At 56.2% G+C, this 26,596-nt stretch overlaps 1 protein-coding gene across 4 annotated transcripts in view; it reads right to left on the reverse strand.

The window, feature by feature from the left end:
• The window catches only part of ZMIZ1 (zinc finger MIZ-type containing 1), a 233,638-nt gene that overhangs the window by 105,523 nt on the left and 101,519 nt on the right, over positions 1 to 26,596 (reverse strand). For all 4 annotated transcript variants that reach the window (XM_082425693.1, XM_082425694.1, XM_082425695.1 and 1 more), the window contains exon 5: positions 2,000 to 2,108. In XM_082425693.1, the coding sequence (XP_082281819.1) occupies positions 2,000 to 2,059 (60 nt within the window). In that variant the 5' untranslated portion in view covers positions 2,060 to 2,108. The remainder of the gene's footprint in view (positions 1 to 1,999; positions 2,109 to 26,596) is intronic.

Here is a 26,596-nt window from a genome sequence, read left to right on the forward strand (position 1 = left end):
TGTGTGTGTGTGTCTGTGTGTGTGTGTGCAGGGCAGGCTGGGGGAGGGCAGTGGAGGCGATCCCTGGCTTTTCAGCAGCTCTGGGACCCAATGGCTGGGTGTGCATCACGATGCCCATTTACAGACGATGGGAGATGAAGCGGTGACTTAATCAAGGTCAGGAAACCAGTGAGTGGTGGAACGGGGGCTCAGGTTCGCTGACTGGTAAATCTGAGTCCTGTGTGCCATGCTTCGAGAGGGCTGCTCCTGGGTGGGCTTCTGCCCCCGCTGGATCCCTGGGAGGCCCAGGGACTAAAGGGCACCCTGATTCCCGCAGGGAATCAGACGCAGAGAGAAAAGTCAAGTTGTGAGCAGGTTTTAGGGGGAGCTGTTTGCCCAGCACACAGAGGGCTCTGGCATAGGGGCTTGACTGTATTATTGGGGGTGGAGCCATTGACAGCTGATCCCTCATGGGCGGAAGAAACTGGGTCAAAGGCAGAGCTGGGAGACAGCCCCAAAGAGTCTAGAGGCGGAGGAGAAGGAGGAGAAGGAGGAGGAGGGAAGGGCAGGGGAGGAGGAGCCCATCGTCTGGTTTCTATTCTGTGACGGGGAACAGAGGCGCAATTGGCGTTTGGGAGAGCTTTTCGGGGGAGTTCAATCTGTAACAAGTCTTCTTCAATTTCCTCTCCTCAGACCAGGCCCAGGCTTCTGAGATTGCTCTGTGTGATGCTAATGGGATGGCACACATCCCTCGTTCCTGCCAACTAGCCTCAGCTCCACTGGGCCCTGGTGTTCGGTGGGGAGGGGGCATGCTGGGTAGGGGTGGGACTGTGAGCTCTGCCCCTGCCTCCCCCGGGGTCCTGAGGCCAGAGGGCTACGCTGGCTACCCGAGCTGCCAGCTAAGCCCGCCTAAGCCAGGGGCCTCGCCACAGCTGTCCCCTCCCTGTCACTGAGACACTGAGGACAAGAGCCCCCGCCACAGTGAGCTGATCACCTGCCACGTGCCAGCCTGGGCTACGTGCTCCGCCCACAATGTCCTCAGAGCGTCCTACGAGGTCGGCTTTATTGGACCCACTTCACGGGGGAAACTGAGGCTCAGAGAAACAGAGGGACAGGCCTGAGATTGTACCCTGGGTGCGTACGTGGAGGAGTGAGGATTTGGGTTCAGGTCGGTTTGATGTCAAAGCCTCTGCCCCTTCTGCCATATCTGCTCCTTCCTGGAGTAAAACAACACCGGAGCCTGTGCAGGGACACTGCTGCCCTGGGCTGCAGGGAGGCTGAGCCCAGAGGGTGGCCGCATCACTCCTGGTCGCCACTGGGGGGCATCTGCCTGCCCAAGCATAACCAGGCTTCTTAAAGTGGGGACCTCTGAGCCCACCGTGAACAACCCAGACAGGGTACTACTGGCAGGCGAATCGCGTCTTAAGCTTGGTGTGAGCACAGGCAGGAGGGGGAACTTGTACCCTCTGGGATGAGGCCCTCCTGGCACCAGTGGGGCTGGACTGTGTGACTTCGGGTGACTCCCTTCCCCCTTCTGGGCGTTGGTTTCCTCTTCTGTAAGACGGTTGACTTTCCCAGGACCTTTCCTTTTCTATTTCTTTACAGAGAACCCCTCGAGCAGAGAAGTGGGGAGCTTGGGTCTGGGAAGGAGATTAGGCACTTCACTGCATCCTCAACACAGCCCAGAGTGCACAGCAGAGTTCAGAAAGGGCACGACACTGGCCCAAAGACAAGCAGCTGGGATGGGAAGGGAAGGGAAGGGACAGGAGAGAGCCGGCATTTGAACCCAGGTGAGTGATTCCAGTGCGAGGCTGGTCCATGCCAGCCACGATCTCACGAGGTGGGCAGCTGTGGAGTCTTAGGCAGTCAGCCTTGCCCACTGTCACCTCCACCCAGCACCTTGCGTGCTCAGCTACACAGTGTAGAGCATCCCCACTGCTCTGCCCACCTCGCCTGCCCTGCCCTCGCCAGCGGGCCTGGCTGCCAGAGGTGGAGGAGCAAGCCCGGGCCACACACCCACCTGCTTGATGCACTGCAGTCGGTCATTGGTCTGTTGGATGTGCCTGTCCATAGAATTCATTCTGGCCGTTTCACTGGGTTCTACCCGAGAGCCATGAACGTTGTCCAGCCTGTGAAGACAGAGGAGAGTGGGTGTCACTGGGGCTGTGCCAGGCCCGCCGGCCTCATTGCCACCCTCCTGCCCCGACACAGGCGTGCTGGCCTCAGTGGCTCCCAGCAGGTTCCAGGGCCCTTCGTGAGCTGTGGTGGCCTCTACCCCGGGCAGCCCCGCGCTGGAAGGAGGAACTGCGGCCACGGCCAGCCAGCGCTTCTCCACGCTCAGCCCTGGGGGAACCCCATCTGGGCTGAGGGCAGGAGGTGCTCCTGGGTGTTCTCTGTGGGTGGCTCATGTGGGCGCTGGGCAGGCGTGTCCACCACTCATTTCTACACACACGTGCGTGTTGGGCGGCGGCGGTAGGGACGACGGCTCCATCCGCAGGTTCCCGGCACGGGGCTTACCCACTCGATGTGGCTGTGTGTGCGTGTGGGCGCGTGTGTGTGCACGTGTGCACAGGGATCTTCCCACATGACGACCTTGACTGCATGTGTGGTCTGAGTGCAGCAGTCCCGTCACGGGTGCCCTCCCCGAACCCCCCACGCCTTAGAGTTTGCAAACCACCATTCCATGTTTCCCCTTTGCCCTCCCGGGAAAGAAGGAGGGCAGCCCTCAGCACCGCCCCCTTTTCCAGATAAGGAGACTGAGGCTCAGAGAGAGGAAGGAGTTGCCCGGGATGGCACAGGGAGCCTGTGTCAGAGCTCAAACGAGGCCCCGGGGCTCTGACTGCCAGTTCACGGCCGAGTGGTTGGGGGACACAGCTGTCACACTCAACAGGCTCACTCTTCCTGAATGGCGCTGGGCCCGGGGCACATGAGCATGCAGGTGAGGAGGCCCCTGGAGCCCCCAGGCCTCTCCAGGGAGGCCTCGACTGCAAAGGCAGAGATGGAGATAGCGATGGAGGAGGAGAGGCAGCGAGACAGAGAGAGAAGAGCGAGGTTTCACCTCTGGTCCCCCCACTGCTCACGGGTCCAGGTCCTCGGGCCAAAGCAGAAGTCTGCGCATCACTGGCTGTTTGCCCTCCCATGAGCCAGGCTGCAGACACATGGGTCAGACACAGAGTGCTCAACAGAGGCCCCCGGCACCGGCCTTCTCTGCTAGCCCGGAACACTGCCCCCCGAAGGCCCCCCATCTCTGTCCATGTCACCAGGTCCCATCTACCAAGTACTTTCTGTAGGCTGGGCCCTTGCATTCTCTTCTTGACTCCTCACGCCTACTCTGTAAGACTAGAAGCATCTCCATTTTACAGATGAGGAAACTGAGGTCTGAAATCTGCCAAGTCCCATGGCTAGTGGAAGCTTGGACCATGTCTGTCTGCCTGTCTGCTCCCATGCCCTGGCTCTCTGCCCCCAGCACGGGCACCCTGGTTGGGGAAACTGACACCATGCCTGGCCGCAGCCTCGCGAAGAATGCCCTGTTCCTCTTCCAAGGAGCTCCTCACTACACAGCTCCTTTAAAGCACTTCTTATGGTTCCATTTGTGCTTGAAAAGGCAACTCATTTGCGTGGTTCAAAAATCACGGGTGTCCAGTGAAGTGCTGGCCTTGTTCAGCCCCCAGGGGCCTTTCTGGAGAGAACCAGTGTCACCCGTCTCCTTCTGAGGGACTCATCTTAGAGAAGCAAATATCTATGTGTACTATCGCCTGCCACTCCTTAAAAAAACCCCATAAAACGGTAGCATTCTGTACACACTATCTGGACCTTGCTTTTTTCCTCTTAATAATATCTCAAAGTTTATTCCACATCAAGACATAAAGAGCCTTTTCATTTTTTAATGGCTGCACAGTATTCCCAGGCACCGATGAATCATTTATCCAACTGCCATCTGAATGTCCACCCCTGCCAGGTGCTGTCCTAAGGCCCGAGGTCCTAGAAAACGCCCTTCTGCTCCAGGGGTTCACACTCTAGCCCAAGTGATGAGGCCTGAGCTGTCCCCAGATTTTATTATTGCAAACAGTGTTGAAGGATCGCCTTTTATATCAGCCACATCATTGTGTGTGAATTAATCTAGAGAACACACTCTTGGAAGTGGAGTTTCTGGGTCATTTGGGCATTTGTACTTTGATAAATGCTTGCTGGATTCACCTTATCTTGGAGCTTTCCAGCAAAACGGTAAAAATGGGGGTAGCATCCCCACATTGATTTCTCCTACCCTCACCCCACCAGCACCCCTCCATTCACACCAGTATCACACATTTACATACCCAGATATCCAACTTCTCCATTACTTATCCATTTAAATGCCCGTCTGTCCATCCATCCACCCACCCACCCAAACATCTTCAGCCTCCCCTTGCCCATCCATGCATGCTTCCAACTCACCTAGTAAACACTTATCAATATCTATACTGTGCTAGCTCTACGGGGCATGAGAGATGAAAACGAAATCAGTTTCTTGGGTTCATGGAACTCTTGGTCTAACTCCATATCCACTCCATGTCACCTATTAGGTGACTATTTGTTGAACTCCTCTTAAAAGTTAGGTGCTGGTCCAGGCACTAGGCAAAGACACTGTTACTATATCCCCACTTTACAGATGAGGAAACTGAAGCCCAGGGGTTATAGTAGCAACTCCAGAATCCTGGCTTTCCCACTACAACCAAAACTTTTGTACAGGTACTGGGGATGGGCCAGGGAGGGTGGAGGGTACCACCGTCTTGTAGGTGTGTGTGTCAGCGGGGAGAGTGGTGACGGGGTTACTCCCCTTGCTACACCTGTAGGTCCCCCAAGCAGGGGCTGGGTTTCTCCTGCTGAGTTTACCTGCATGGAACCTCAGCCAGTGCTCACATGACGAGGACTCTAGGGACCAGGGACAAACCCTGGTGGGGGAAGCAGGGACATGGGTGGGGCCCAGAGCAGGAGTGAGCCAATGCCATCTTCGGTGAGGCCACTTCAGTTCCTGGTGCCAGATGCCATCTGAGTGGAAGAGACCCTGGTGGTCTCCCAGGCACCTGGCCTGGTGAGGTAAACAGGGAGCTGGGTCTTTCCAGCCCCACCCAGGACATGAGTGAACACTGGCTGCCAGGGTCCCAATTACAGAGTGCCATTTCCACAGTCAGTGGGGCAGGGACGCCAAGCCAAAGGGACCCATTAAACAAAGGCCTGGGGACTTCCCTGGTGGCACAGTGGTTAAGAATCTGCCTGCCAATGCAGGGAACACGGGTTCAGTCCCTGGTCCAAGAAGATCCCACATGCCACGGAGCAATGAAGCCGTGCACCACAACTACTGAGCCTGTGCTCTAGAGCCCGCTAGCCACAACTACTGAGCCCGCGTGCCACAACTACTGAGGCCCACACGCCTAGAGCCTGTGCTCCGCACCAAGAGAAGCCACTGCAACGGGAAGCCTGCACACCGCAACGAAGAGTAGCCCCCGCTTGACGCAGCTAGAGAAAGCCTGCGCACAGCAACGAAGACCCAACGCAGCCAAAAAAACCCAGAAAAAAACAAAGGGCTGCGCCAAGTCAGGAGGAGCCTGAAGGAAAATACAAAGAAACCCCAGGCCTGTGCAGGCCTCAATCCCCTGGCTGCAGGCTGCAGCCAACCAGGACAAAGGGCCTGTGGTGGCCCAAGAGGCCAGCAGGGGGTGCTGTTGATGAAGCTAACTGCCCAGGGGGCTAGAAACCTGCACTGTGGAAATCTGGTGAGGGATTAGGTGGCCACACAATACACTGTCTCTAAGTAGGAACTTTTGGGGGATTTCCCTGGTGGTCCAGTGGGTAAGACTCCACACTCCCAATCCAGGGGGCCCAGGTTCGATCCCTGGTTGGGGAACTAGATCCCGCATGCACGCTGCAACTAAGAGTTCGCATGCCGCAACTAAGAGTCTGCATGCCGCAATGAAGATCCCATGTGCTGCAACTAAGACCCGGCTCAGCCAAAAAAAAAAGAGAAAGAAAGAAAAGTAGGAACTTTTCCCAGGATGGGCACGGCCTTTTGTCTATAGTGTCAGAGACCTAGTGGGGCCTTGATAAATGCTTGTAGAATGACTGACAGATCATTTCTGGGGCCTGGGGCTGCTCAGCCCACCCAGGGAAGCCCCAAGCAGGCACCAGGAGTCCAGACTCACCCAGACAGCCACCTGGGGGCCCAGAGGTTGTCCTTCCCTGTTGAGCCATGGCAGGGGGCCACAGGTTTCCCCCGAGGAAACAAACAGTAAAGGGGAGATAGACTGTCGGGTTTGTCTCCACTCTGGCTCATGGGTAATCTTTTCTAGAGGCCAGTGGCTGGACTAAGTTGGCTTCTGGATTCAAAGATGCTCAGAATATCATTGGCCAAAGGTGTTTTGAGGTCTCCCACCATTCCGAGTTCAGCTGGTTTTATTCTGGGGAGTCTGAGGCCCACACGTGCTGTTTCCCAGGTCACACAGCATGTCTGGGCTGGATCTAGACCCCAGGGGGTTTTTCTCCCAGGCCGGGGCTCCATGTTGTAGGAACCAAGAAATGAATGGCTGGGCCTGGGACACCTGTGAGACCCAGAGCGCTGACAGGAGAGACATCACAGGGACAACTGTGTGTCGTGTATGTCTTAATCTATAAAAGAACAAAATGTCTGGCTGATTAAGGAGATACTCAGGTGACATTTTTAAACCACCAAGATCATTGGGAAATTGGGGTTATTAACACCAGGAATGGATGGGGCTGGAGGCTCCACCCCTGCAGAAAAAGGGTCAAGGCCTAGAAGGCTGAAGATTATGGACATGGAGAGAAGAGGAGGGCTGAAGGAGGCATGAGAGAGCTAATAGCTCACTGAGGGGCAGTCTGAGATCTTCCATCAGTTCTGCACCTGCTGTGTTTAGGCACCAGGCCAGGCCCTGTGCACTGATAATTCACTCAATCCTAAAAGGCTCAGAGAGGTGAAGTGACTTGCCCAGGATCACACAGCTGGGACAGTGTTGGGCTGAGATTCAAACCCTCTGCCTTTCTAACCATTAATGTGTTGTTCTTTCAACTCCTCCAAGACTGTCAGAGCCTCCTGGAAGTCCCCACCCAAGGCTGTGCCTCAGCCCAAAGAGATGTTCCCCTGGTTCCACCCAACCTGTCCAAACCCATCCACTTGCTTCTAAGGCCATCCTGGTGCCACTGGGCTCCCTGCCTGCTGGCCAGTGCCGGGAAGTGGCGAGAGCTCAGCGGCCAGCAGAGGTCGCTCTCCGCCGCAGGAGCGTTGCTGGGCTTGGCTGCAGTCTCTCTCCTCCCAGCCTGGACTCCTAAGCTAAGAGTCGAGTTGCTACAAATCCTCCGTGGCAGCTGCAACTCCAGTGCCCACAGAGGCCAGGCTCCCTCCCAAATGGAGATCACTGTTGGCCCGGCCCTGGGTGTACCCAGGGCCTCGGCCCTTCTTCTTGCCATCTGCCTGCCTCCCAGTGGGGAGTGAGCTCAGGCAGTCAACCGCCTGTGGCCCCTGGCCCTCTCTCCTGGTCTGAGCAGCCACCGGCCTGCAGGAGATGCATAGCTAGTCAGCTTGGGGGCCTGGAGGCAGCCCAGCTCTGCCACCCTCCTCCAGGCCTCAGTTTTCCCATCTGTAAAACGAAGGCTAGCAGGCCGCTGGCAGCCCTTCAAACTCAACATCTTAGGATTTTGGTGTCAGGAGCTCCAGCTGTTTGGAAAATGCCATCTCAACAAGTGTAGGATGCTTGACTTTAGAACTGCGAAGCCTGTCTCAAGGCAGGCCTGCGGGGAGCCTGAAGGCCCAGGAAACTGGTAGAACCGCTGTTCCAGGGTCACCTAAGACCGCAGACACTGCCCCCCTCTCTGTTACACACTTTTCCTTGCAGCTTACGCTCAGCTTGGCCTAACTGCACGTAGGCAGGTTTTCTGATGGTGACATCTGGGTTGGCCGGTCTTCTCAGCTCCCAGGGGAGCTCTTGAAAGGGCCAAGCTTCCATTCTGCATGACTCACCACTAGCGGGGCATGGGCAAGTTCAGCCTCAGAGGAGTCTAAAACAGAAGACAAGCTCAGGAAAAGCTAGCTGCTCTCAGGCACGTAGGGCTGCTCAGAGAGTAGACTGTTGAGAGCTGAAAGGGCGCCTGGGAACCACCGGGTCCCGGGTCCTCATGCAGCAGGATGGACGCAGGGGAGACAAGGGCGAGCGGGACTGGAGCCCATCTGTCGGGGTCTAAGGAGGGCCCTGGGTCATCTCCAGGCTCCCTGGAAGCATCTCTCCTGGTCTGAAATGCTGGGGGAGGCACATGGCCCTCAGCAGGCCTCCTCCCTAGAAACGGGGAACAGGGTGCTCTCAGCTGCCCCGTGGAAAGTGGGGTCCTGGAGCCCTGGAGGCAGCTCCCTGGGGCTGACATCAGCAGTACTAATATCAGTGTGTTTTATTTTTTCCTTTTGAGGCCAAACAAGTTAACTGGCACACTTAACACACAAGCACCCAGGGGAGAGGCATTTGCATATGTGTGTGCACACCCACATAATTATGTACCCCCTTTGCACACTTACGCATAGGTATATGCACACACTTGAGGGCTGGCCCAGACGTATAGAGCACACACAACTCCTGACAGCTTGCACAGGCAAGTGGCAGGTCCCCAGGGGAGCTGTGTGAGCAGTGGTGTGCAGAAACAATTCAATCACCATGCACATCTGCAGCTCAGATTCCCCCGGGGCGAGCAGTGCCGCCAACAGCGGTGGGGGGACTATACCTACAGTCTGCAGAGCAGAGGCTGCATTCCAAGACACTGCCAGGGCCAAGGAGCTTGGGACATGCCTGCTGGTCAGCCTGGTGGCAGAGGCTGGGTTCCAGGGGACCCATCCCGACCAGCCCCTTTCTAGTTCTCAGACTCCAAGAGGGGCAGATGTTGTGGGCCCTGGGTTCAACAGTGACCCGAGTGTGACAGTGTCACTCTAGGTCCTCCTCTGCCTGGCCCCCACCTCCCACTATTCCCCGCTGATCCTGTGTCCTCCACGTGGGGCTGCTCCCTGCCTCCTGGACAGTGCTCTGAAGATCACACCTCTACGTCTTTGCCTCAGCCCAGAATGCCTGGCCCCCTTCCTCCATTAAGGCCTGGTTCAACGGTCACCCTCTTGGTTGGTTTCCCCCAGTAGAGACACTCACTTCTACTTCTATGTCCTCAGTGCCCCTGTCATGCATCCCCAACTTGGTGGTACTAGACCAGTGGGGTGTCTTTGCATCTGGCTCCCCCGTCAGCTGGGGTGTCTTCCAGTTATGGATTCCCAGAGCCTAGCCTAGGGCCTGGTACCCAGCAGGTGCTTAGCAATGTTTATTAGATGGATGGATGGATGGCCATCATTGGGCCCAGAGTGGCAAGAGCTGAAAACCCAATGACTCAGCCCTAATCAGAGGATCTTAAGACGGAGAGAGACTCTGATAACTCGGTCTGGGGTTTCCAAAGAGTGATGCGTGTACCACTGGTGGAACGAAGATGATTTTAGGTGGTCCGTGGGCAAAACTTGTACATTTTCATAGTGAAGTATTTGGACTAGAACAATTATCACTGGTGAGTTCGTGGACATTATTATTTAGGACAGGGTTAAATAAGGGAGGGATGGCAAACCTAAAAGGATTAAAGAACCATTTTAAACATAGTATAAATGGTATGAAAGTGACGGAAGTTAAGCAAGCACTGATGGAGTTTGACGCCTTCCTACTCTTAAAAGTAAAGGAGCTCAGAGAGGTGTAGCAGCTCTGCAGCCTGCACCAGACACACTGCCTGGAGGCAGAGGAAGAGGGTGGTGGTGAAACAAAGACAGTCAGAGTGACTTTGTGTCCTATCCCAGGGAAGTCAGGGAGGTGGGGCAGAGGGACAGACATGAGGGGGGAGAGTGAGGAAAGAGGCAACTCCAGGCAGCTGACTGGGCCCAGCTGCTTCCCATTCTTGGCCAGGCAGCTGGAGCAGGCCCTTGGGCCCTTGTGGCCTTGCATGGGGTGAGGCCCCTGGGTAGGGGGTGGGCCCTGAGAGCCAGACCTTCTTGGCTGGGAGACTGTGGGAGGGCACTTTATTTCCCTAAGCCTTCATCTGTCAAACAGAAAGGTGCATCGCCTCCTGGCCCACTGCGCTGAGGAGCTGAGTAAGTGAAGTCACTCAGGGCACAGTGTTCTGAAAAGGGAAATCCTGATTTGGTCAACATCTCTTCCAAATCCAGGTCCCCCTCTCAACTCCGGGAGTGCCCCATGACAAGACTCGACCAGGCTCCACACCTCCTGGCCACAGAGTTCAGATGCTCTGGCTTGGCACTTGAGGTTCCTGGAAGGGTGGACCTACTTCTCTCCATGACCCCATCTCCCAGCTCCCACTCTCCTCTACAGGAACCCCTACTGTCAATGGTCGTTAATGGGACAACACAATGTCCCTGGGTGCTTCAGAGAGGGGGCTTCCTGAGGGCAGCCTTGTATGCCTGACAACCTGTTCTGGGACACAAGAGTTAATCCAGAGGAGAGGATGGCTAATTTGGGAGAACACGTGTTTATGCTATGCTGACAAAGATGCCAGCCCACTGTCCCCGAACACTGTGCTGGGAATCCCAGCTGTACTTGGGTATGCCTCATCCCCCTGGGGCATGTGACACCTTAGCAGGCCCAGGCCATGCCCTTGAGGCCAAACTCTTCTGCCACCCTCTGGCCACACTCCAAGTCCGTGACCTCAGAGTGAACTTTCACTGACAGCTTCTCTCCCCAAAAGGTGACGGAGGGCCAGCTTCAGCCCTGGATAAGGTTGCTGGGTTTTCTCTCATTCCCAAGGCTATGCCACCTCTGCTTTTTGTTTCCTCAGAATGAAAAGAGAAACTGAACAAGTACTGAACCTATATGTGCCAGACAAAAGGCTCAGATGCCATGAAGTGGGAAAGAGGGAGGGTGGAAACAGTTCCTTAAGGGCACTCAGAGATCACAGGGTGGGATGAAGCTGGAGATAGAGCCAGGGTCCCCTGACTACCATCTGGTGTCCTCTAGAAGGCTATAAATACCCTGCAGATATTCCTACAGCTCCAGCTCTAGGACAAAGAGGTGTTCTCCACTGTGTCTTCATTACCCCAGCCCCTCAAGGCTCCAGATCCATTCACCTGGCACTCTCCAGGAGCTCCAGACAGGGGCAGGGGCAATGGCATGTCTAAAGGAGAGTCAGATATAACTAGATGAGCCCTTAAGAAGCACATAGGGCTGTGGTGTATGGGACGCTACTCCTACCTCCTGCACCCATGACAGGCATGACTAATCAGTCACTGTACTCTTCCCACTGGGTCCAGACATGCCCAGCCAATCCTCCACACATCCTTCTGCCCAGCCATTCTTAACCACTTGGTACCGACACATGAGAAGAAAACCTCTGGGCAGCTCCATTTTTTTTTTTTTTTTTTTGCTGCACCAGGAGGCATGTGGGATCTTAGTTCCTCGACCAGGGATTGAACCCGAACCCTCTGCACTGGAAGCGCGGAGCCTTAACCACTGGACCACCAGGGAAGTCCTGGGCAGCTCCATTTTTAAAAGGAGAGTGACCAGAGGCCTAGACTGGGGAGAGCTTAGCCTGAGGTCACCAGCCAGTCAAGGCATGAGCAGAGACCTGCGTGCAGATTTCCCAATTCCTGACTTAGTCCTCTTTTCCCTAAACTGGGAGTCAGAGCCAGGCTCTTCTTGAGCTGAGAGCCCACGTATGGACCACTCAGGCAAGCCAGCCACATTTCAAGCAACCTTACATCAATCACCGTCTCACAGCAGCTTGTGGACAGTATTATCCTATTTTGCAGAGGAGAAGATTAAGGCTCAGAGTGGGTGGGTGATTACTACCCAGTCACACAGGGATGACACAGGCTGGCCCAGGACAATAGCTGTTTCTCCTGAGCCTGGGCTTTTATTTTTATGTGTATACCTTTTCTTTTAGTTAGTCCCTATGATCTGTCAGATTTTCCAAAAGATTTATTTGCACTAAAAGTGGTAGATGATAAAAACAAGCAGTCCTCATGGCTTAGATCTAGAATGGATCTGGGGATCTGCTCAGGCCCATCATTTACAGATGAGGAAACTGAGGCCCAGGGCAGGGGCAGGGGTGGAGGTGGAGCAGAGCCTTGAGCCTCTGTTCTGGGTCAGAAGTGGGGGCCAGGGCCACACCCAGGCCTCGGGAGCCCTGGCTGCCCTGAACTTCTTGGCTCTCTCTGCCCCACCCATGTCCAGGCACCTCCTGCAGGTGCCGGCTGAGGGCAGGCCTGCGGGCCCAGACCGCTCAAATAGGGGCCTGCCCCGGGGAGCTCTCAGGGGTCTCGAGGTGGCGGGGTGGGGAGGGACAGGGTGACTATGACAGGCTATGCCAAGCCTGGTGGGAGCAAGGGCTCTGTTCCCCCTGGGGAGCATCTGTGGTTTTTTTCTGCAGAAGCCCTGTGACGTCCCTGTGGCTCCGTGTGGATTTCTGGCCTCCCAGCTGGGCTGAAGCTGGCACACTGACCCCGTAAGTCCTGCCTCTTTCTAGAAGGCCTGTGGTGCAGGGGGTGAGTCAGCTGGGATCTGGTGCCCATCACCCTGGCTGTCATCGAATCTGCACGCGGGGAATCTCTGGGTCTGAGGCTACTCAGGGACTAAACCACCCCTGACCCAGGCTGGGAGTGGGAGCCTCATCCCTGGAACCCTCCAGGGACAAGCTGGGCACCCCACAGGCAGCCTGAAAACATGCTTCCTGAATGTCTGCTGAGAGACAAAAATTCACACTAGGTGCTCCAAAATCGTGTGCTGACTTGACACTCTCACTGTGCAAGGCACTCTACAGTTTACAAAGCACCGATGTCATAACCTCATTTGACCCTAGTTATCACCTCATTTACACGGGCAGTATAGCTTAGCGGTTAAGGTCACTAGGCTGCCTGGGTTCAAATCCTGACTCTTTCACTTGCTAGCTTCTGTGACCTGGAGCAAAATGCTGTCCTCCAAGTGCCTCAGGCTCCCCATCTGTAAAACGGAGGCGATAATAATAACGGTGCCTACTCCGTAGGCTGCTGTGTTCGTTAAATGAGTTACTGAATAGGAAGCACTTAGCACAGCCCCAAGCACGTGGGCCCTGGCTCTACACAGGACCCAGGTGGGCCTTATCGTCTCCATCGCAGGCAGGAGGAAACCGGGGGTCAGAGAGGAGCCGGTACTTGCTGGGGGGTGGGGGGAGTTAAAAGCCAACCACTCTAGACACTAAAGACCTTCAACTTTTTTTAGAAACCTAGTTTTAAAACTTATTTTTCAACCTTGCAACAACATCTTAGGCAGAGGCTCAGCTTATGCAACAATGAAAGGGGCCGGGCTCTGGATGGAGGGGAGGGGGCGAGGCTGCCCCCTCCACTAGCCCTCACACCGGGGCCTCTGGGAGCCACCCTGCGCCTCAGTGCCGGGCGCCTCGGAGCACGTGGGTGGCTGAGGCAGGGGCCCCGTGCCCACTGGCCAGAAGGCCACATTGAGGAGCTGGAGGGATCTGTCCTTGTGGCAAAGGCCAGTTGTGAAAAGTTCCAGAAGGAAGGGGGCAGAGGGTCAGTGCTTTGGGCCGTGTGAACTGCTGCAGAGCAGTGCCTGGACACCCACGCGGGATCTGTCCAGGTGGGCGCTGTCACTGAAGGGGGCCTATTCTGGGAAGAAGGAGGGCAGTGGTCAGGACACTCCAGACCAGGCTGCCTGAGGTCTGTTCCTTGGAAATGGGTCCTCCCTGAGCGAAGGATTCTCTGGTGAGATCGCTGGGTGAAACCTGCACATTCTACCGTCTCTGGAGGGGAGGAAGCACACCTGCACGCGAAGGGGCTTAAAGAATCTGGCTTTTCCCATAGTGACTAGAGAGCAAAATACTTTTTTCACTAAACACGTTTTAAAATCCCATAGAGCTAGTTTTCCCCGGAACTGCCTTTGACAAATTCCGACCTAAGGGGAGTGGCTGTAGGGTGAAGAGGCTGGATGGCAGGGAGAGAGACTGCAGAGGAAGACCAGTAGGCTGGCAGGCTGGGGGAGGGGGGCCCAATGGGGTGGGGGACCAGAAACTGAAGTGTTTCTGGTCGCAGGAAGAGAAGTCACAGAGCACCCACTCCAAGATCTGAAACCCACCGTCCAGGAGGCCTGGGGCCCTGGATTCCGAATCCAACGTTATGGCCAGCTTCATGAGGCCACCACCACTTAGACGTACCCAACCAGCCAGGAGCCCGCCTGCGGGCCCCCGCAGCTCCCCGCCCCACGCAAGGCTGGCCCAGGTCAGGAGAAGGGCAGCCCAGGTCACATTCTGGAAGGGCGAAGGCCAGAGTTGGAAGGTCAACTGAGCTGCCTGACACAAGAGTCCGGGTTGTCTGGGGATGCTGGCACGTCCCCTGCCCCACCCAAGCCAAGAACTCTAAAGGGAGGCCACAGGCCAAGGTGGCCCTCCAGCAGCCACTCAGAAATCTCCGTTCATAATTATGCATAATAAGAACAACACCACCATTAAGTACCTGTGTGTCAGGCAGCGCATTTGGTGTTTTATGTGAATTATCTTTATAACGATATAGGTAGAATGATTAGCACCATCTACAGATGGGATAAATAAGACTGAAAATGATTAAGGAACTTGCCCAAGATCAGAAAATGGCAAAGCTGGGATTCGGACCCGCCTGTCAGACTTCAAAACCCAGCATCTATCCCCTAAACCAAGCTACATCCACACCATCCTGGGGCTGGGGGCTGAGAAAGCTTCTCTGCAGATGGCCCAGCTCCAGGCTGTTCTGGAAGAGGCCTTTCAGTTCATTCATCCACTGGGCGCCGCCCTTTGCCAGCTCTGCACGGGCTGTGCCCAGCCTAGAGCTGGACAACGTGGACAAGAGCCGTCAGTTCTCAGGGGGCTCCTGGGTGGGGGATCCCAACCATGCCAGTTACACGGGCAGTGCTGTGGACACACAGGTGACCTCTCTCTGGGCCTGTTTTCTGAGCCCCTAAAGGATGGGGCTGATTGAGATGTCATATACTTTTCCCCGTACTCCCTAAACCCCTGAGGATGGCAGGGCACACTCAGGATCTAGTGAGCACTCACTCTGCACCAGGCCACTTCACACACATTACCTCCCCTAATTCCCACATCAACCCAGGGAGGTGGGCATCGTTGCTCAGACTTCACAGATGAGGAAACTGAGGTCCAGAGAGGTTATGAAACTTGCCTAAGGTCACACAGTGGGGCAGCGGGGTTGCTGGGATTGGAACCTGGGTTTGCCTCATTGCCAAGGCCCACCCAGCCTGATGCAGGGCTGGGAGAGGATGCAGGGAGGGATTCCTGCCAGGCCTGGGCCCACATCACCGGGTGACTGTAGCACTCAGCCCCTCAACTCTCGGCGTTGGTGAAATTCTGGCTGGGTGAGATGATTCCTAAGGCATTTTCTAGCTTTAATGCTCTGGCAGGGGGGTGGGGGAGGAAAGGATTAAATAAAAACAAAAAAGTGAGATGGCATCCCTGAGTTCCAGAAGCCCAGAATCCAGGTGAAGGCAGACAAGCTGTACTAACCGACCTGTTGGCAATGCCCACAATGGGGGCTAGACTATGGAAGGCCCAGAGTTGGGCTGGGGGGCAACCCCATAAGCTTTCTGGAGGTGGAGGGGCAGAGCTAGACCTCCAGCAGGGGCAGTGTGGCTGGGCAGAGGACCAAGATATGGGGGTGGGCTGGGTTGGGGCAAGGAAAGCCTCTCTTATTTTGGAAATAAAACCGCACATGCCCAGTTCCCCTTTGACCAGGCCTGGCCAGTCAGCCTGGCAGGGTGGCATCGGGGTCTTTCTTAAGGGAGAAGGTATTGAAATGAAGCAGGACGCTCACAATTCATCTGCTTTTCAATTAACTCGCCCTGCTGCCTTAAGTGATTCCCTGCTTACGCTCATTCTTTTGAAAATTCCAAAGTGCTATTTCTGACCTGTGATTTACTATTGCCGTACATCTCTATAAGCAGTGTTTTAGCTTAAGTGGCAGTTGCATATTAATTACAAAGTTAATTATGTGCTGTGTAATCATGTTGTAATTCATTAGTTTACACTCTGAGAGCCTCATGCTAATAGCAAGATCTGACAGAGGGGTTCAGGAATCACCAAGAAAGATCTGTTGAAAACCCAGAATGGGGCTGAAAAGGACTTGAGCCCCATCAGGATGGTTCCTTGGGACTCATCTGCTTGACCTGAGGCCCGGTCATTGTGCCCCTCGAGGCTGTTCTCCTGAACAGACCGCTGGACCCTCACTGCCCGGGGCTCTAAGGGATCATGGTCTGGAGCGCACACTGCTTTCAAACCCTTATCTGCTGAGGACGGTGGAAAACCCAGCTGCGTCTTGTTTTTTCCCTCACGGAAGTCCAGGGACAGGAACAGAATTTGTTTAATATTACTTACGGAACAGAGAGTCACTTCTAGGTGAAAAATTAACTGCTCAGATCACCAAAACAAAGTGGCCCTGGGAACACTGACCGTGGAGCAGACTTGGGAGGGGCCTCGAGAGGCTTCAGGTCCGAGACAGTTCTTCAGATGGGGAGACCCAGGCCCAAGAAGGGGAGGGGCGTGGCTGGGTTTGGGACCAAGGTCTCTTCGCATCCTTTTCCTCCTCTACCATCTCTTCTGAAGCATCAGGGATCTTGAAATGAACACTGGCCACATTTCTCTCTCCTTTCTTTCCTGTTTTGTTTTGTCTCCTAATGAACTGACCCACAGGGTGGCCTTGGCTGTGAATCCCAACTCCACTCCTTACCCAATCTCAAAACCCCGCTGAGGCCCAGGTACCTTGCCTGTGAAATGGGGTGAAGAAGATGGATCCTTGCACAGGGATCTGAAGATGGATGGGAAGGAAATGTGGGCCCTCCAGACCCTGCCCATACCAGACTGCTCTAGCAGTGTTCCAGAGGATCCTTTTCTAGAACCATCCCAGCTAGTGGAGAATTCCCCATGATCCTCCAATGGCATTTAAAATCAATGTGAGTAAAGACAGGCCTACCACAAAAGCCGCCCCCTCTCTGCAAATCTGTGGATCAAATTTCAAGCTTTTGTTACATGAGGGGATACAAGGCTGTGACCTACTCTGGACATAGTGATCTGGTGGCTGAGACCCTCTGCTTTCCAAATATAAACCTGCTTGTTTTATTTTTGCTGACAGCTGAACAACAACAACAAAAAAAGATGTGGAAGTCCATCCCCTTCTGGCTCCAGTCAACAAGAGGAGAGAAGGACTCGGAGCCCCAGCTGGCATGGGAGGAAGATAAATAAGAAAAAACAAAACATGTCCTCATGCTACAGCGGAATGTTTAAAAAAGAGGTGAAGAGCACAAGGTCAGGGGCAGATTTCATTTTCTCTAATTTTAGCAGGCTGAGGTAGGAGGCAGGACGCTGCCGACTCAACAGTTTTGGGGGAATCAGTTTTGGAGGGAACTCATTTGTTTGGTGGGGAGGGGGGCGTCTTAACAGCCAAAGGCGCTGTGGTTTCCTTTCCAGGGAACACATTGGTTTCCTTGGCAACAGAGAAGTCCAGCCTCCAAAGTTCTGCCGAGAGACCAAGGCTTGGCCTGGGATGCTCCCGACAATTATCCACAGCCAAGGTCTCACCATCCCACTCGCCCAGGCAGTGCGCTGGGTGGGAGAGGTGCAAAAATGTCGGCTCTGCAAAAACGTGGGCACCGATCTCCGTCTCTCCCCCCTGCACTTGTGCAAGCAGCCATTCATCCCCAGATCACCACTTTCCAGGGCTTTATGGCCAAGCAGGTAAAAAATGCTAGAAACAGCTTGGAAACAAGCCTGCGTTTGACAGCACCCGAGGACCTCGAGGGAACAGTAATGGCTTTGGGGCGGGTGGCTGATGGTCCAGCGCGCTTCAGCCTCGCATGGCTGGCACAGAGGAATGGCATCAGAACAGAGAAGGTCTGAATTTCTGAAGTCACCTCCCTCTATCCAGGCTCACTCACGTGGCTCCGGAGCCCAGCTTCCCAGAGAGAAATATTTAAACGTCTGGCCTGGGAAGACGCCATCCTTGCAGCAGGTGTGGGAGGGGTGGGGTGTGAGTGGGAGGAGGAGAGGAAGCAGAGAGGGGCCGGTGATGGAATCTGCAGAGCACTTATCCCACCGCGGTGCGCTATGCTAAGTGCCCCACACGCTCTGTCTCATTTAACACTCTCTCCAGTTGCCAGGGGAAGCAGTCACAATTATTCCTGGCTGGAGGGAATGGAAGGAGTCAAGTGACCTGCCCAAGGCCACCCAGTTAGTGAGTGGCAGAGCTGTGAGTCACATCTGCCAGTCTCTGAGCCTGTTCTCAGGAGAGGGGTGGATGGAATGACAGGGGCAGGGAGGGAGGGGAGAGTTGCTCTGGCTAGCGGTTTACTCCACTGGTGGCGAAAGGGAGACAGAGGTTCCTGGAATTCTCCCTTCTGCTCCCCTCCCCAGAGCCTCCCCCCAATCCCCACTGCATCTAAACATTCCCCAGGAAGACAGGCCCCAGAGCAGAGCTACCCAGAGGCTCTGACCCAGAGGCCCCAGACCCTACACTCCACCTCGAGGCAGACGTAGCACTGGCTAACGTTTTCTGAGGGCCTAATGTTGCATCCTTTATAAGCTTTATCTCCTTTAACGCCAGAACAGCTCTATGAAGTAGGTAGTAATAGTCCACTTTATAGATGAGGACTGGGGGCTCAGTAGCATGTCCAAGTTCGTACAGCTAGCAAGAGGCGAAGCTGGAATTCAAGCCCCAGTCTGATGCCAAAATCTAGGTATACCCTTAACTAACGATGATAATGATGATGGTGATAATGATGATGGCCAAACTTTCCTGAGCTCTCACTATGTGTCTGCCCTGTTTTAAGTACTCTACACACGTTTACTTATTTTATTCTCTCAACCATCCTATGAAGTACATGTTACAATTAGCTCCATTTCACAGATGTGGAAACTGAGGCACGGAGCTCTATAAGCAACATGGCCAGGGGCACACAGCTCGTAAGCTGTAGGGCCAAGGTTTGGATCCAGAAATTCAGGCAGACTCCTGAAATTCATACTAGTGACTCATAAGATGCCCTGTTTCTCCAACCACTGGGACATCCTTCCAGGCCTGAGCCCTTGATTCTGGATGGTTCTGGGATCCTGTAAAGCCAGGTAGCAGTTGTGTTTTTCCCTTCCTAGAGATCAGCTCCCAGGAGAGTGCCTTCTCCCACCCCCAGGAACGGCAGACAGGACCTGGAGTGCGTTACCATGCATGGATGTGAGTGGGCAGGTGTGTGCACCTCAGGCTGGGCGGCATCAGGGTGTGCATGCAGCTAATTTATAACCCCCAGAGAAAACAGAATTGCAAAGCTCACTCACAAATCTTCCCTATCGAGGCACTTGTGACAGGCAAGCATGCCGTGAATTCCCAAGAACAGGCAGGCCTCCCCGCAGCCTCTACTCCTGAGACGGGCCCAGGTGACCTGGCCACCTGTGGGTCAGCTCTGCAGAGGTCCGGCCAGCTTAGCCCTGGGAGTGGTCACCGACCTGGGGAGCCCTGTTCCTGCCTATCAGAAACGCTGGCTCCAGGGTCACCCCCACTCCCGATTACCCATCCCCCACCCTTGGGTGGGTCCTACCCCACTGCCAGCCCTCACACTCTGGTCCTCACTGCTCAGAGGCAGGGAGCAGGGCCGTTAGCACCTACAGAACTGAGGACACTAGCGAACGTCTCGACTCATACCACATACCTCATACTATACTAAGTGTTTTAAGGTTTTTCTCGTTTGAGTGCACGCCACACGCAGCAAAGCTCAGAGAAGTTATGTGACTTGAGCCCGGGATTCCCAACACCAGCAGTCTGATTCCAGAGCCTGTTCTGAGAACCACTCCACCGTGTTCCCTCAAATCCTCAAACCTCACTGGGGTCCCTGGACCCTGTCCCTGGTACACAGATGCTCACTGAATTTCCCCCAGAGGGGACAACGAGGGGGCCCAGGTTTGGTTCTGGTTGGGGTCACCCCTCTGGTGTTAAACCCCATCCCAGTTCCCATAGCTGTGAACCACGAGATGTTTCCAGCTTCTGCATGCTCAGAACTGGTGCTGCCCACTCTTGAGTCTGGCTCACACTGACCCTTCTAAACCCAGCCCTGGGGGCACTGTGATGACAGAGTGGAAAAGGGACGCATGCTTTCTTCCCAAACCTTGCTCCACAGAGCCTTCCCCAGCAGCGGGCACGGTGACTATAGCACACTGAATGGGGGGACCCAGCACTTGGGCCCTCTGTGATCTCCCAGCCAATTCTCTTGTTGCCCCACCCTCACAGGTGGGAGGATGGGCAAGGGCAGGGCAAACCAGGCAGCAGTCAAGGGCAGGGATAGGCCGAGTCTTGACTCTGCCCTAACCTGCTGTGTGACCCAGGCCAGTGTGCCGCCCTTTGGGAGTTTTGTCTCTTCTATCTGGGAAATGAGTTGGGCTTGCCTGCATGATTGTTGGGAGGATTAAATTAAATGAGCATGAGAGAGTGCTTGACCCTTTGGAGAGGTGTGTACGTCCATGCACACACGTGCACACACAGAGCTGGGGTGACATCGGGTTGCAGGGGTCCCCATCCCGGCCCAAAGAGCACTCCACACCAGGCCACCCTACCCAAGAGGTGTCTCTCGGGACTGGCACCAGGGTGAGAGCCCCCGCTCCTCCCCCTCCAGCTCAGACTCCTTCAGCCCCAAACCTATAATCCCCAGCAGGGTAAATGACAGCCTTGCCCGGCAGCCGCCCTCGGCCGATGGGCGAGGAGCCGGGCGGTGGCCATGGTGGTGGCTGGGAGGCGGGCCCGGGACACACAGCCGCCGAGTCAGGGGAGGTCAACGGCGGGGGACAAATGCCGTGGGGACTGTGGGCTTTGGGGTGGGTAGACACTGGATGAGAGGGAAGAGGGGAAGGGGAGGGCACAAGACTTCAGGGTTGGCCTGAGGCTGGTTCTCTGCAGGACAAGGCCCAGGGAGAGTCAGCAAGGGGTCATGACCCAGGAGCCAGAAGCACAAGGAAGGGGCCTCTGCAGAAAGATGATGGCCTGGGCCCGAGACCCTGAGGCTGGCCAGGCCCCTGGAGGCAGCAAGGCAAGCACTGCCCACCGGTTGGGCGTTGGGAAGCTACAAACACAGATTCCTGGGCTCTGCCCCAGCCTCCCGGGAGGGTTGGGGAATCAGCATTTTAGAATGAGCCCCTGAGATCTGGTTGCAGGTGGCTGCTTGGGAACCTCTTGATCTCCCCTGTCACAGGGAGCTGCTGGGGTTTCTCCTGCCTGTGCTGCCTTCCCCTCAGCACCAACCTCCATTTGGCAGGAGGCAAGGCCGCAGCGGTGCCACGGACACCCGGAGCACGTCTGCCGAGCTCGGCTGCTCACCACCTGTCTCCTTAGAGGCACGTGACCCGTCTGTGGGCGGGGCTGCAGGACTGTCTGGGTTTATTGCCGCCTGGTCAGCAAGGCCTGGGCCAGCCCCTGAGCACCGCTCCCAGGCCCCTCCCCACTGAGAACAGCTGTCAGGGAGTTGAAACCTTGGCGCTCTCTGCCTCCCCTCCAAACCTGCTCTGGCAGGGAAGTGTCACCAGCCCCTAGCGCTGCGGGGCTCTCGTCCAGGGTCACCTGGACCCTCGCCCCGTCCCAGTGGGGAATGAAAGGCCCGACCTCCTGGAAAAGGGACATGCCGCCCCAGGTCATGCTGCCCTGACTCTCCATGGCCTTGGACAAGTCACATGCCTCTCTCGGCCTGGGCTTCCTCATCTAAAATAGGAAGTGGGAGGAGGCTGGACTTGGCAGCGTGCAGGCTGTGAGGGGAGGGCATTCCGGGTGGACAGAATGGCTTGAAGAGCAGCTTGGGTGAGAGAGCCATTGGAAACATGCCCAGGAGACTGGGGTTGAGGCTGGATGTGGGGTTAGGGTTAGGGTCAAGGTTGAAATTAGAGTTGGGGTCGGCACTGGATTTCTCTGACCGGTACTGTCTGAAAGGGAAGTCTCCTGAGGGCGCCCGATACCTTCCAGCAGGGGCCCTCAGCAGCTGCTCCAATGTCTCTGGATCACATGAAGGGACTGGCCAGCCTGCCTGCTCAGAGCGGGTGGCAGTGTTTGCTTGGGGCCACTCCAGAGGGCCGGCTAGGACGCCCAGACCACCAGGGAGCCCAGAAGAGAAAGGGGGTGCAGCCAGCCTCCCTTGCATCAGCCTGAGCATAGGGGTGGCAGGGCCAGGGCCTACCCGAGGGTGCAGCTCTTAGACTCAGCCCCAGGGTGACAGGCCAAAGAGCAAGGGGGTCCCCAGGCCCTGGGGAGACAAGGACCCATTTGGGCTTCAGGGCCTCTGGGTCAGGGCCATGGGGATGGCCCAGCTCAGGCCTGGAGCTAAAGACACCTGCCTGGGGCCTCTGCGGGCACAGGCTGTGCTGGGCCAGGACTCTCTGCTGGCATCCCCACAGCTACCATCACACCTATTGTCCTGTTGGATATTTGGAGACCCAACCTCTTGTAAGAGGGTTATGCTTAAGGACAGGTCACCAGGATGACCCTGGTCACACAGGAGTGCTGGAGTGTGCAGGGCCTGGTACCCTCAGCCATTTCCTCAGGCCATGCCACTGGAGAGGCCAGTGGAGTCCCAGGGCTGGTCTCTGCTGGGGACAGGCCGCTGCCCTCTCCTGGCCCCCAGCTCCCATCTCTTCCCTCCCTCTTGACCTCCAGGATGGCGTGAGGCACCCTTGGCACCCTTCCAGGAAGGGAAGAGATGGACAGGTGGTGGGACAGGTGAACGAGGGGCCAGTCAGTGGAGGACGGGGCCTGCCTGCTTCTCTCTGGCCAGAGACAGTGATCTGAAGCCCGGGCCTGACATAAGGGCAGGTAGCACACGTGGCCGATGTCCCTGGGGCCTGCCCACCGGCGAGTCTGCTCACCCACTGCCCGGTCCCACTTGCCACGGCCTCGCCAGCCCCTTCCCTGCCCCCTCGCGGGCCTGAGATGGCTGTCACCATGGCAACCCTGCTCATTCAGTCCGGGATAATGAAGCCAATGTGTTTTTCATTTCCATGAGCTGGAGTGAGGAGCAGAGCGGGGGAGGGGGCTTTCCCCTCTGGCCCCCGCTCTGGGGGAAGGCAGGCTGGATAGAGAGTGTGTGGGGCCTGAGCAGCGGAGGCACAGACACCAGCGGGAGGGGCGTGAGACCTGGAGCCACCAAGCTCTCGCTCGACCCGCCACAGTAGCCTTGTGGCTGGACAACGCCAGCTAGAAAGGCAGGCCTTCCCGCCAACACCCGGACCAGGAGAGGTGGCTTGGAGCCAGGCAAAGCGGGGCTCCGTTTCTAGCTGTGTGACCTTGGGCTAGCGATTTCACCTCTCTGGTCTCACTTCAGTAGAACCAAGTTCATCAAGCATTCATTGGGTCCCTTCTGAGTGTCTGGCCTTCTGCTGTCCCCGGAGAGCCAGAGAGGACCCAGACAGAGCCCCTGTCCCTCATGAGCCCACTGGTTATCGGGAGGAATCTGTACTGGGCAGGTTTCTCAGCTGTAAAAATGAGGCCAGTAACGCTTAACTGCTACTATCTTTGAGTTACTACTGTTGTGGGGAGGGGGGCGGGTAACATGAAGTTATGTATGTGAACATGCCTGGTGTACACAGTAGATGTTTTACAAGTGCTAACCTCCCTTCTTTTCTTCATCCTGGGGCCCTGGCTGGCAACACAGAGATAGCAGATGTTTAGGAAATTCTCCCGTGTGAGTCAGCAGTCACAGCTGCCCTGACGCCTCTCCTTCCCCTTGACCTGTCCATTCAGCGGGAGGTGAAATCGAGGCCTGAGCAGGGGCTGGGCGTGCGGGAGAGCAGGGTGGCAGAGCAGTGGCTGTGGGCCAGCCCGCACTGTCGGTGGCAGGGCTCATCTGCGGCCCAGATGGGGGAGAGTGGGGTCGTCTGGGAAACCCACGGCCCACAGTCGCCACCATCACATCCCCTCCCTCAGCCCCTCTCCAAGGGCAGTAAGCCAAGAGCACTCAGGCAGAAAACCGTGGCCTGTCTCCCCCCCCCCCAAGTAATTCAATCACCTTGGAGGCCAGTGGCCCTCTCTCCTGGCTGGGCTGACAGATTAGAGGGGGAGGGAAGGGAAGCATGCAGAGGGAGGGGGTGGGGAGACCTGGAAAAATCAGAGCAGGGCTTGAAAAATGAAGAAATAAACCTGCCAGGAGGAAGACAGCCTCGATCCGTCCTCCATAAAGCTGTCTTAGGGCCACCAAGGATGTTGGTGGGCAGAGGAGGCCGGAGATGGCTCCTCCCGGGACCCCTGCCACCCCCCACCCAGCTAGGCTCCAGCCCCCCACTGGGGAGGGGTCGGGGAGGAGAGGGGCTGGGTGGGCTTGCGGGATAAAAGGGGCAGGAGTGGCGGAGGCGCAGCTTTCGGGAGAACAGGGCCGGGAACAGGGGCCTCTTGTCACTGAGGCCGACCCACGGAAGGAATGGAGTGCCGTATCCGCAGGCAGCTGGCAAGCAGGCCTCGAAGCAGGCTGACAAGGCGTGAGGGCTGGATGGAGCCCTTTTGCCTGTTTAGCAGATGGGGAGACAGGCCCAGAGTCACACACAAATCAGAGCTGCTTGGGTTCTCCAGCCCGGGGGCCAGGCCAGGCCACCTTCACCATGAACTGCAGGTTGGGGGGCCTCTCCCTGCTGAGTCCGCAACAGTGCCACATCACAGCCAGCCCGGCTGGGGCCGAGCAGATCTGTGAAGGGGCCTGCAGCCCTGGCTCTCCTCCGGGCCCCTCCACAGGGCCATCAAGAATCACGTTTCCTAGGAACAGCAAATGACCCTGAAAACCGCTCAGGACGTAAGTCCAAAAAAGAAGGAAAGAGAATTATAAAGTGACCAGAAAGGAATAGACCAGAATGTTGACGAGGATGACCCCTGGTTGGAAGGATGATGGGCAAGTTTTGTTTTTCTTCTTCCAACTTTTCTGTGACTTCCAGACTTTCTACCACAAGCATGCATTACTTTTACAATAAGGAAAAAAGGACATTATTAGAGTTAAAATAACTAAGCCACTTCCACTAAATGCTACTTGTGCTACGTTCTCCATTTACAGGACGTCAAAGAAACTCTTGCTGGATGTAGGCAGCAGCTTCGAGTAGGCACACGTGCTCACCCATGAGAAGTCACTCCAGGCAGGAAGGAGGGGACCAGGGCTGCTCTCACTTTGCTTTGTGACTCTGGGCGAGTCCTGTACCTCTCTGTGCTTTGGTGTTCTCCCTTTGCCCTACACACCTCACTGGATGGGTGTCGAGGACTGCTGGGCCTGGGCATGCCTGAACTAAATTCAGAAGGCTTCATGAATTAGGGGCACAGGTCTTCTCTGATCGATGGGGCACTGTCTGGGGCAGAGGGGGCAGCTGAGGTGCCTCCAAAGACTGGGCAGGCCAGCGCGCAGGGTGGAGGAGTTGGGCCGAGCAGCGCCAGGAGGCGAGGGGCCAGCTTTCATCCCCTGTTTACAGTGGAAACACAGACTTGAAAAGGTTTCACTTTTCCACTGTTTTTGTGGCAGTGCTGTGGGGAGCAGGGCTTCCTGAGAGCGAGGCCAGCTTTCCAAGGCCACACCGAGTCCAGCCCCGCGCTGGCCTCCGACAGGAAACATCATGTTTTCAATTTACGGGTCCCTGCCAGGCGCTGCGAGCAGGCCCGCGCTCCACCAATCGGCTGTGCGGGGAGAGCAATTCCAGGCCCTGCGGCAGTTGGGAGCCCTTGGCCGGCCCAGTGGAGCTCCAGGACCGCAGAGGGACCCCGTGGGATCCCTGAGGGGCCTTGTTCCGGGACAGCTCTGGCTGCATTTAGCAGCTGATGCACCCGGTGACGCCACGCCACAAACTCCAATCCTTGGCCTTCTGGCTCCCACATCTGCTAGTCCTACTCCCTTGCTGACAGACGGGGAAACTGAGGCCCACAGAGAGAAGAGGCTTCCCAATGCCACCAGAATATTAGCAAAGAAAGAATGACCTCAAATCAGATTGGCAGATTCCCAACTGAGTCCCTTGGCAAGACGGGACTGTCCTGCAGCCCCCCACCATGTCCCGCCATGATGGTGATGAGAGCTGACCTCCACTGCACACCTACAAGCCAGGCATTGTGACCACCCTTAAGCCACAGAACAAGCCTGTGAGCTGTCTGACCTTCATATCTTACAGATGAGGAAACTGAGGCCCAGAGGAATTTAGAAACCTCTCTAGGGTCATGGGGCTGCGACATGGAGCTGGGGCTCTCAGAGTGAGAAGCTGGCCTTCTCCCCCCCTTCCTGAGGACTCCCCTGGCTCTGCATCTCCAAGGCCTAGTGAGGTGCCCCAGGTGAGACACACTGACCCCCCCTCCCGTCCTGCTCCTTCCCTCGCCTCCAGCTCGTGCTCAGGAAGAGCCTGGGGAGGAAGGCCAGACAGAGAGGGAGGCGGAAACCCCTCAGGGAGGGCAGGCCAGAGCAGGAGCTGCTGCCCCAACCTCTGCGGGGACAAGCCCCTTCCAGCCTCTGGGCCTCAGTTTCCCCCTATCTAGGGAAGATGGGATCTGTTGGCTCCTCAGCTCCCCCAGCCCCTAACATCCAGGGTCTCCAGAATTTCACATTTAGGGCGTCTT

Source organism: Balaenoptera physalus, assembly GCF_965194825.1.
Source record: "Balaenoptera physalus genome assembly, chromosome: 14".
NCBI lineage: Eukaryota > Metazoa > Chordata > Mammalia > Artiodactyla > Balaenopteridae > Balaenoptera > Balaenoptera physalus.